The sequence below is a fragment of the Clytia hemisphaerica genome, unplaced genomic scaffold, assembly GCF_902728285.1.
Source record: "Clytia hemisphaerica strain Z4C2 unplaced genomic scaffold, Clytia hemisphaerica genome assembly, whole genome shotgun sequence".
NCBI classification, from domain to species: domain Eukaryota; kingdom Metazoa; phylum Cnidaria; class Hydrozoa; order Leptothecata; family Clytiidae; genus Clytia; species Clytia hemisphaerica.
In genome coordinates this window covers 302617-314342 of record NW_027103833.1, presented here as the reverse complement: position 1 = coordinate 314342, position 11726 = coordinate 302617, and the positions used below count along the sequence as shown (strand labels likewise).

Genomic DNA, 11726 nt, shown 5'->3' with positions numbered 1-11726 from the left:
GTTGGGGTTGTTATGGTTGCTGTTGTTGGGGTTGTTATGGTTGCTATTGTTGTTGTTGTTGGGGTTGTGATGGTTGTTGTTGGGGTTGTTATGGTTGCTATTGTTGTTGTTGTTGGGGTTGTTATGGTTGCTGTTGTTGGGGTTGTGATGGTTGTTGTTGTTGGGGTTGTGATGGTTGCTATTGTTGTTGTTGTTGGGGTTGTTATGGTTGCTATTGTTTGTTGTTTTGTGGGTTGTTGGTTGTTTGTTGTTGGGTTGTTATGGTTGTATTGTGTTGTTTGTTTGGGTTGTTATGGTTGCTGTTTTGGGGTTGTGGGTTGTGGTGTTGTTTGTGTTGTTGTGTGGTTGGTGTTTGTTCGGGAGTTGTGATGGTTGTTGTTGGAGTTGTGATGGTTGTTGTTGGGGTTGTGATGGTTGTTGTTGGGGTTGTTATGGTTGCTTTGGAGTTGTGATGGTTGTTGTTGGAGTTGTGATGGTTGTTGTTGGGGTTGTGATGGTTGTTGTTGGGGTTGTGATGGTTGTTGTTGGGGTTGCAATGGTTGTTGTTGGGGTTGTAATGGTTATTTTGATTTCGGCTCTTTCTACCGCAGTTTGGGTTGTCTCTGCCACGGTTTGGGTTGTCGTCGTCGCGGTGTTGGCTGTTGCTGTTGTGGTTTTGCTTATCTCTTATCATTTTTTCTCGTTCGATATCTTGATATTTTTTTCGAGCTGCTATAGCTTGCGTCAGACCATTCAGAAAGCCTTGCGCGATAGCTTCACCGATGTAAACCCGAGGTACATATTTATTAGGTTCTCCTTTTTTGGTGTAGACATCAACGTCTATACCATTTTTAAGGATTAAGGTATGGGCAAAACAGTATCCTTGATTTACTATTTCCCTTTTTGCAGTTTCACTGTTTACTATTTGAGTAACAAGATTAGAAGCAGCCCCAGATACAAAACCAACACTTCCTGCAATGGCCATTGATGATTTCATACCTACCTCTCCAGCTTTAACCAACTCGGAAGTCAAATCTAAGGTACCAGCCGAAACAACCGTTGTACCAATGTTCAAAAAGCAGCTGACAAGCTCTTTCTGAGGATTCAACTCAGTATTTTGGCCTCGAAGTTTATTCTCGACCACCGTACCAACAAACGGGATTAATCCTCCAAGGCTAGCACCACCTCTAACCATACCAATGACACCTTCTTTACAATAAGCATCAAGATCGATCTCATCGCTGGTAGCACATTGATTTACAACTTGAGCAGTACCCGCACCAAGCCTCATAAGACCACCTGAAACCGGGTTTGGAATTCCAAAAGTCATGGCTTGTGCTCCCATACCAGCGGTTTGACAAATAGCACTCGTACTTACAGCACCAAATTTTTCGAAGCTGCTCACATACTTTCTGGCGAATCTTTCCGCATGACTGTCATTTCTAGCCAGCTGAAAAATGAAAGTGAATTCTTTTTAGTTTGATAAACGTACAAACGTGGTCAGAACTGGTGTCCGATGATACCAACTCTGTCACGTCCCCCCCCCCTTCCCCCAAAATCAATGTTGGAGTTGAATTCTTGCACGCTCACGACACAAGGGACTTTTAAGAGCATTAAGAATTCCTAATCAAAAATAAAAGACCATTTAAGACTTAATTTGTTAACACAAGAAATGTACTGTATTCCCTTACCTTAGCCACGCTAAATCCAACTAAGGCGTAACCAGTGTTAAGAACTGTCCCAAAAACACTATCTTCTGTATAATTTTTCCAACGGGACTTAGCTCTTTCAGGATTGTTTGCGATGACATCACCAACATATTGAAAACTCCGGATCGTTTCATCGAGTCCTGGGATTTTCGACATCACTCACCAAATTTTTCGAGAAATTTCCAAGGTCCGTAGACGCCTTGTCAGTCTTTTCCAATATTAGTGGAACTATGAACCAGGTCTGAAAAACAGCGGCTAGTACTTTTTTACTTTGTTTATTTCAAATCTCATACTTCGTAACCTTGTAATCTGATGAAGAGCGTACTGCAAGAGAGTGTTTTTATGTTTAGTATCTTTCTGAAGTCTATTGTAATTCCAACAGTATATCAAAAACAGTACTGTATCAAATTACTGAAAAGTTTACTAAAGTTGCATGGCGATGGAGCGTAAAATTGTTCTTAATTATTCATTTACAGTGTTGCTTAAAGACTTCCACCGCGATGTGTTTTTTCTCGTGACAACAGTGAGAAATAGTCATATATTGCTAATGACCTTCTTTCTGGTACTTATGCAATTTGATATGTCTTGGCACTATTCCAAGAAGAGCGGACGCACCTTATCGGCCCTTTTTACGCCGGCCCATATTGGCGCTATTTTTGAGCTCGTTTTAAGGGCCGGCGTAAGGCCGGCGTAAAAGGGACCGGCGTTAAATTAGGGTCGATAAGATACTTCACTAGTACAGAAACATATTTTTTTTCAGTTTCATAACAGATCCTCCATTCTGTGCGTATCATGCTCTCAAGATATATTGCGAACTTGGTTTTTCAGCCAAAATATTCAAAACCACAGGAAAAAATTTTGCTTTAGCCAATCACTACGCTCAAAAAGAAATCTTCTAAATTCTCATCTCAAAGATACTATCAGGAGGACTATCAGGTTAAGACCAAAGTTATTAGAGGTCTTGAATGTTCTGACGGATCTACAGAAAAGTCATTCAAAACCTAGAGATTAATTATAGATTAATAATGGATAAATTAAAAGATTGCGTGAGGACTTAATTAGAAGCTTTGCAGGTGTACCTTTGAAGTGTTGTTAGATTATTTTCTTTAAAAACTTATTTGGAGTTAAATTACGGAACTTTCCTCGAAAACTGTCGCCATGTTTATCCGAAAAATATTTTTGTACTAAAAAATAAGCATCTAAGGTCGACCCAGGTCGATCCCAGGTTTTTCGTCATTAAATATGAATTGATGATATTTAGTCCTGGCCATCGCTATTGAAAATATCACGGAATCTTGACATGTTTATGTCATCTTTCTTATAAGTAAATACACTTTGCTGTCACGTTCATTTGAAGTTAGCTATCCATATGATCCTCACATTAAGATATACAGTGGAAACTCCATAACTCGAACACACACGGGAACCACAAATTTGTTCGAGTTAAGGAAATTTCAAGATATAGAGAAAGTTTTATAAGACATTGTTAACTGAAGGGACGAGCAAACTTGCTCGAGTTAGAGAGACATTCAAATTGTAGAGGTTCGAGTTAAAGAGAATAACTCCACTGCATGAATAAAGAAGACGAGATAACACAGCATATACACGTTTTTTTTTCGTAAGAACACATCCAGAATTTTTGAAGCATTCGGATGTTCTCAACTTTTTTAGTTTCAAGCCTAAAAATGTTCTTTTACCATGTTCTTATTTTCACCATTTTTTGAGTGAGCTAAGAAATTGGGTATTCTAGAGTCAGAATCTCACAAAACGTTTTTGCATCTCTCAGTTACAATCTAGGTCATAATATTCGAGAAAAAAAGGGAAATTCCAACGAAATCTTACAACCACAAACGATTTGGAAGTGCTCTAAATTAGGTTGGAAGGGTAGAGTTTTAACTCTGAGTTTTAACACTAGATTTAAGACTTAGGACCTTAGGATCTGAGGATCCAAAAGTCCAAGAATGGTCCAATAGGGCTCAGAATATAGCCTAAAAACCAATAAACCCCTCCCGAATTGAAATATTCGAATAAATTATCAATCAGCCAAAAAGCGACTTTCTCGCCCGAACTTTATATTTCTAAAAACCAAAATTCTCAATATATATTTGACCGAGATTATAGACGAAGGAGTTGTATGCTTATGAAAAACATATAAAGATCCCTTGAAAACCGTTAACTTAAAATTGGAAAAAAAACTCTAAACCAAGAGAAGTTGCACAAACATTCTAATGCTAAGATAAATAAATTAAGAAACATAATTGAAACATCAAAAAAAGGTGATCAAAAAAACAACAAACAAATTTTTGAATAAGATTAATAAATAAAAGGCTGAATGCTAAGCGTCAATACCAAGTTTGTGGGTGAATTAAAAAGCTTTTTGATGTTATCGATATAATATGACATGTAAAATCTTTTCAAAAACTTTTGACGTTATGTTCAGGTTACATGCTAAAAAGAATAAGGGAGCAAGCTTATAGGGAGCCCATTTTATTTAGTACAACGTGATTTTGTTATGTTTTTTTTTATGATGAAAATAAGGAGAAATTATGGTAATGGAGTTTGTTGTAGATCGGTATTTTGGTATGTTAAAGGTTTTGTTTTTAAATAAGAGTGATATCGTTTGCTTACTCATCAATTTTAATTCAAAAGCTTTTTCACAGGATTGACACGAATGTGGAGCAAGATTGGTCAGAAAAAGGAAAAGAAAAACATTTTTTGCGTATACAAGTATAATACAACAATAGGCAGACACTGTCCTGATATTAAGTATGTGTCTGATATGAAACAGGAACACTTATGCAAAAATAAAACCTTTAAAAGAAAATTATAAGTTAATTTATATATTACACTCAAAAAAGTGCTTCACAGTTAAGTTTCAGTCAGCTTTGTGTTCGTTACCGGGTGTTCTAGAGGTACACAATTACGAAAACAGGGTGTGGCCGGGTAATTTCAGATAAAAACTGACTCGATATTTAGTGAGCACGATTTGCTACTCGAATCCTATTTCGTTTGCATTTGAAGTTCGCGCGACAGTATTTCAAAGGCGGAGTCGAAAGTAATGGGAACCTGCCAAGAATCTTCAGATTATTGATTAATCATCTTTTCGCTATTTACAGTGTGTCCACCTTTCACAGCAAAATTTGGCTTTTTGCATACTTGCGCTTAAAATTACTGCAGGACGTGTAAGGTTAGAAAAATCGTGATTTTCAAATCTTCAGCGAGCGAATAATACGCTAATGTTCGTCTGCCAATTTCAAAGGATATAATGTTTTCGCGTTTTTCGCAAAAAAAAAAAAAAAAAATTGCCTGAATGATGTATACGCTGATGTACGAAATATAGCTTTTTATAACATCTTATTTCATGTTGTTGCTTTGAATATCTTGGCTCAAATGAAATTTTTCGGACTTACTTTTCTTTTATATTGGACAAAATTATCAGTTGGTTATGGTTTTTATAATGGAATGTTCATGGAGATTACTTTCAGAGAAATAATTTTTTTAACTTGAAAGATCTTTTTCACATACGAAGCACACGTAGACTTGCAAAATCAGCAAAAAATGAATTTGTCTTATACTGAAGAGTATCAGTCGATTTAGGAGGAATGAGTGCCTTTCACCAACCCCATCAACAAATCCGATCGGTCTGCGGAGTTGTTGTCCAACACTCCAAGCTGGAAACGAGGTTATTATGTGAAAATCACATAAAAACTGTACACGTTTTTTTATGAGAACATCCAAAATTTCGAAGCCTTATAGGATGTTCTTAACTTTTTGAGATTTAAGCCTAAAAATGTTCTTAAAATGTTCTTGTTTTCCAGGATTCCCACTGCTTTAGAGAAAATATTTTCCCTAACTTTTTCCCTAAAAAGGGCCTTTTCCCATGACTTTCACACGTGAAAATGTGCCTTTTTCCCTGACCTGGACTAAATTCCATACTTTTTTCCCTGACCATTATTACAAATTTATAAATACAAGAACGAAAAAAACAACCTGCGACTTCAATATTAAGTATCGATCAATTAATAAGCTGATTAACCCTATACTGTATCTATAACAATGTCACTCTTCATATAACCCTAAAAAATGAAATGGATAAATTAAAATTAATGGTTGATTTTGAAATTATAACTAAACCTTTGAGAAAATTCCCTGACTTTTCCCTGACTTTCGTCCATTTATTCTGATTTTCCCTGACTTTTCCTGACTTTTTCCAAAAACAGCCTTTTTTCCAGGTTTTCCAGGTTTTCCCTGACCGCTGGGACCCTGTTTTCGCCATTTTTTGAGTATTTTTGTCCATTTTCCTAAGAAATCGGGCATCATGAAGCCTTTAAATGTTCTTAACTTGTTCTTAACATTTTGCCCATCGAAGCCTTATGTTCTTATATAGTTTGTTCCTATAAAAAGAAACGTTTGTCCAACACTCCAAGCAGGAAACGAGGTTTTTATGTCAAAATCACATAAAAACTGTATGACCAGTGATTTCACGCGTGACCAAACTATGAACTAAACGAACTAACTAACTGTTAAACTTACTTCTACATTGGAATCTCCATAACTCGAACACGCGCGCGGGTATTGTAATTTGTTCGATTTATGGAATTTAAGGAGATTGATTCATACATTCATAGGGAATTGTGAACTGAAGGGACATAGAAACTTGTTCCAATGAATGAGGTTCGAGTTATGAAGACTGTCACTTTAGACTACGGTCTTTCTATGGAAAACCTCGTCAGGAAAAAATATTGTTTGACAAATTGTCGACAATAAGTCAACATTGATCAGAGAGAGGATTCGTGCCCCCCCCCCATTTTTGGCTAAAAATACATTTGGTGGAACCTCCTTAGACTCTATGTTTTGTACATCAAGCCCCCTGCTATCTTTCGAATTCAATGCGCGGGTCCTGGAGAATAGATTCAAATTGCTTATGGTTAAGGTTCAAACTTTCAAGATCTTTGAGGGAATTTATCATGATTTCCAAAAAAGAGGGTGGAAACAAACTAAGAGGAAGAAGAAGATATTTATTTCCTGGCCTACCGCACCTGCCTAACTTTCAGGAGCTTGGTCCATCTACGAAAGACTTTTTACTCTCCCCAGAATCTTTGTTGGTTTACATGCTTTCTTATAAAGTTACGCACTATAAGAATATTCATGATGAAATTGGCCAAAAATTAAGAATATACTAAGAATAATACTATTATGGAATTTGGCAACATAACCTAGGAATACCATTTTATAGCATTTTTGACTGTAAATTGCCAACTATCTCCCAGTAAGGCTCACTCCTTTCACAAAAGTGCCATTTTATGCTTCAGGTATGTATCACATGTTAAATTTAGATTAAATTTCGATCCTAACCTAAGAATATCTTAAAAATATTTCCCCAAAAAACCATAAATAGTTTGCGGTTCGTGCGGAGTGGAGTGGTCTATCAATGTAGGATTTTCAACCTTCCTCAGGAGCCTGTTGTATGTTCCTTCCAGGAGTTTTTGCCAGGCCTAGCGGAAGCGGGGAGGCTGGGAGGAAAATAGACTTCTCCAATTCATTGCGAATTCTATCTCATTTAGATCATTTACCCCCTCCACTTTTATGGTTGTTCCGCCGGGCCTTTTTACAGTTTCTAGGCCAGAGCCATTCTGTAAACGAAGTCTACTTCCGGTCTTGCTGTACTTGAACGAGTTTTCAGGCCCCTTCAGAAATTTTTGATATTTTAAAGTTATTTCTATTACAGAAGCTCTCAAATTCGAAAGCAACTGAATATATTTTAGGATGAAGCAAAGTTCTTCACTTTTGAAGAGTAAAAAAAAAACTTCGCAAACGGCTGTTAAAACATCACAATTTCATGTCAAACCTTTTCCAACAAAATTAACTCTGTTAATAGTAACTTGCTAGTCAAAAAAAAAATTTTCTTAATTTTTTTTATAAGAGCATGGGAAGTGAAAGAGTTATATCTCGTTCGGTATTGAAAACGAAAAATTACAAAATTAGGTAAAACTTTTGTTGTGGTTTATCTGGTGATCAATATTTGTTCCTTTTTAGTTTAACGCCCGTTTTCACCCAACCTAGGGTGTTGCATTGTTGACACAATCACATATTTCTGTATAAACTTTTCCAAGCAAAAAAAAGTGAATGTTGCAAAAATATTGTTGCCCGCACAGCTTCTGATTGGTCAAGCGCTGAAGCTCTAGTGTAATGTCATGTGACCTAGGTAAGATTTCCTACCAAACCACGGCACACTTTTCAGCCAAAGCACGCCATCTAACTGGGCCTTTCGGCTTTATAAATCTGTGGATATAATGTACATAATTTTCATTATAACCACAAATAAAAGTCTTTTCTTATAAAGAACATTGTAAAGGCAAATGAACCAACCTTCGAGCAATCATGTTAAATAGTTCGTTCATGTGATAGTTTTCATGACCTTTTATATGTTGATGGGAAAAAGTATACAGTTTTAAGTTTACTTGCTTTGGAAGAAGAACGAAAAAGAGACTGTGCAAGGGAGATCTGGAAAGAAAAATATAATAATCAATAGGAAGATTGATAAGAAATTAAGCAATTTGATGAGATTGCCCAGAGGGGGGGGGGAGCAGTCAGTCAAATTGACCGACGGGTATGTGCGGCGGTTAGGTATGTTTTTCAAGAATGTAGAATGCACTGTAAGGGTGGACTTTTGATAAATGTACTGTAAGGTTGGAAATTTCAGCAAATCCAGGAAAAATTGCACTTTTTTCCCCAGAAATTCTGATTTTTCACCAATTTTTTGCTACACTGTAAGGGTGCGATTCTAAAAGCCAATTTTTTCACCGCAAATACCGTCAGTTGATCCGGTAAGATGGATGCGCTCCAGTTTGTTGCCATTTCTAATTCTGACGTTCTGAAGACTTTAAATAATTATATATTAATATGGAATGTGAGCTTTTGAACAAGAAAACTGAGAGGGTTTCATTGTCAAATAAAACAATTAACTGACCTAGTGCTCGCTGTTTTGTTTTAACAAATGCAATAATTTCGCATAAGCTCGAACCTCTTACATAGCAATCTGTTAATTACACGTTTAAATATTAATACACGTTTTTTTAAGAACAAACTTTATAAGAACATCTTCTTCGAAGACCAAAATGTTAAAAAAATGCAAAGAACATTTGAAGGCTTTGTTGACTCTAAAACACCCGATTTTTAAGGAAAAGATGAAAGTGAGGAAAATAAGAACATTTTTAGGCTTGAAACTCAAAAAGTTAAGAACGTCCCAAGGCTTCAATTTTTTTGGATATTCTTATGAAAAAAGGGGAACCGTTAACCTGGCTTTAAGCTTACAAAATAATCGCCAGTTATTGCGTTAAAACACGTTTTTAATTTTCCTCATTTACATTAAGAATGCTATAAAACAGGTAATTAGAGACATGCGTTATTAAGTCATTAGTTCTTCCCTAATGAGCCAATTAACTGTTCGAGACCTAAAAAATCAAACCTCATTTTCCGGCAACGATGAATATGATTTAGAAATCGAAGGAAAATCAGCAACTCAGACAAAGATTATAAGTTTCATGAATTATCTTTGTAATGTTAAGTCTTTTCGGATGGATTAGTTGGGATATAAAGAAATTAGAATCGCTTACTAAACTTTTCTTACATTTTTGAGTTGCTGTGTCTAAGTTTTGTTATCGTGTTATTTTTGTATGTGATAATTTTGGAAGACAAAATCAGTTTCGAGCGATGAAGGTTTGTAGAGGGCTTGTTATATTGTTTCAATATTCGCTTTATACATGCATTAACCTTTGTTTTGCTTGCCATTTTCTAACCAATGGCTATTATATAAACCGTTGAAAAAGGTAATTCAGAGAGCTATGAGAAGAATTATTCCAAAAGTTTTAAAAAATGAAGATGAAAAATGAAGATGGAAAAGGAACTTCTTTTCATTTAGTGCTAGAAACTTCATTTTTGGTATAGGGGTAATTTTAACCCTCCTGATTTCAGCTATGAAATTATCTAAGATTAAAATCAAACTTTAAATTATAAGGTTACAGCCTGTAGGAGAGAGTCAAAAACACCGTTTTTTTCTGTTTTTTTTATATCAGTCCAACAGACAACCATCCAAGGCCTATAATTTTCTATACAATACTCCTGTGTGAAAAATATTTGTATATCTGAAATCAGAAGGCTTTGAAGTATTTCTGAGTCAAAAATTAATCTAGCTCAAATGGATAAAAAAATTCATTATGGCCATTATGTTCTTCTTCATTTTCTAGAATTTCTCGAATATGTTTCAAAAAGTTTAGTGCCTTAGATTATCTTTTCAACAACGGTACATAATTATTTAAATTGAAGCATTCGTTGATAAATGACAAGCAAATAAAAAAAAAATACTTTCGAATATATTTTTTCAGCATCTAATTAATTAAGAAATTCAAAGAAGGTTTTCATTCATTTGCTTATAAAAAGAAAATTTATGCAATCAAAGTCAAATATTAAGAGCCGCTCATTGCTAATTGCTTTGGGATGCATTATTTGTGCAAACCTTAAGTGATCTGAGAGAAACATTACTTGAGCAATGAAATGGAATGAAGAAAGCGTTCTCCTTCGATGGTAAAAACGCTGGTCGTATTAAAATCTATTTCAAATTAGCTGGCAGTGTTTTTTCAAACCTCGATAACTTTTGATGGAATTTGAATTAGTTAGTGGTTTTGTGTTCGTTAAAAAGATAATCCGGAGTGGAATATTATCAAAAAAGAAAAAATTTGAAATAGAATTTAGTAGAAGTTTTATCTTTATTTTCTGAAAATGAGGTGGCTAATACAGTGGTGGAGTCTCCATAAATCGAAACGGGGAACACAAATTTCGATTTATAGAGTAAGATTTATAAAAGGCATTGTTAACTGGAGGAACCATAAAACATACCTGAGTTGAAGAGAGTTTACTGTATATCAAAATAGTTGGTCAAATCTGTCAGTGCTGGAATGACGTAATAGAGCCAAAACAACCAATCAGGACTCACAAAAGCAGTAGATCTTTAAAAGTAGAGCATAATTAATGAAAAGCAATCGCGATGAAGAAATTAATATCTGTTGAAAGTACCCAGATGGTTGATTAAAATAAACAAAAGATCAACAAAATATGAAAAGTCGCTTAACATTAATCAAGAGTATTATTTGTTTTGAGTACTCTGAGATAAGGGTTAAAGATCTCATTAGAGCAGTAGGAAGAGATGAGCTTATGCAAGTCATTACATAATATGTTTTTACATGTATGATGATTAAGCTGATTGCTCTAAGTATAATACTTAATACTAAGTTGTGTGGCCTTTTTGTGGAGGGGAATTTGATGTAAAGGAAAATTATCAAATATTGCGTAAATAACAAATATGGGTTTGTATTGCGCAAGGTTTTCGAATTAGGATTGGTAATAGCGTGGTGACAGGGGGCAGTGCCCCCCAGCGGCCGATTTTTTTTTTTTTTGGGGGGGGGGGGGGGGGCACCGAAATACAAAGGGCGCAAAAAGACGCCTCCAATTATTAATTTCGGCGCCCATTTGCTCTTTTACACCTTAGATGTAGCAGGTTTCGGCCGAACACAGAGAGAACACCCCAAAATTTGCGTGCTCGCTTGACATTTACTTTTTATAGGGGACGCCTAAATCAAAATTTACTATATTGTCTCCCCAGTTAGACTTGTAAACAAGTCTGTAATTACTCTGGCTATAAGAACTATACAATAATAATAATAAAAAGTAAACTATAAATGTACGTGCAAAAGGAGAATTACAGACTTGAAGCTTCTTCCACGCCTTTTTTTTCTTCAGCTAAAATCATAAGCTCAGACATACAGATTTCTGTATGTCAGGTGCGTACGTGTTTGCGTTTATTTTTCTTTCTTTTAATTGCGTTTTAACAATTGTTCTTTTATTTCTATGTTCCTAAGTTCAATGTTACTATGAAATAAAATTTAGTCAAAAAAGTTGGATGGTTTCTCAAAAATCTAAAAAAAGTTGAAAAGTTAAACAACGTTTTTTGAGGGAAGAAGCTTCTAGTCGTTGAAATTCAAA

The 11726-nt window shown here is 35.3% G+C and overlaps 1 protein-coding gene across 1 annotated transcript; it reads right to left on the bottom strand.

Moving 5' to 3' along the window:
• Positions 1-211: 211 nt before the first annotated feature.
• Positions 212-1924, bottom strand: LOC136806891 (uncharacterized). Its single transcript, XM_067063482.1, has 2 exons — positions 1671-1924; positions 212-1429 (listed from the first exon to the last, which is right to left on the bottom strand). Exons 1-2 carry the CDS (start codon positions 1842-1844, stop codon positions 212-214), a joined length of 1392 nt encoding a protein of 463 aa, XP_066919583.1. The 5' UTR covers positions 1845-1924.
• Between the last annotated feature and the right edge of the window lie 9802 nt (positions 1925-11726).

Bases quoted from the DNA above. Each gene is read 5' to 3' on its own strand.
- LOC136806891 (XM_067063482.1), bottom strand. From the start codon at position 1,844: ATGTCGAAAATCCCAGGACTCGATGAAACGATCCGGAGTTTTCAATAT. The intron at 1,430-1,670 runs GTAAGGGAATAC...TTCATTTTTCAG, and splicing joins TTGGATTTAGCGTGGCTAAG to CTGGCTAGAAATGACAGTCA.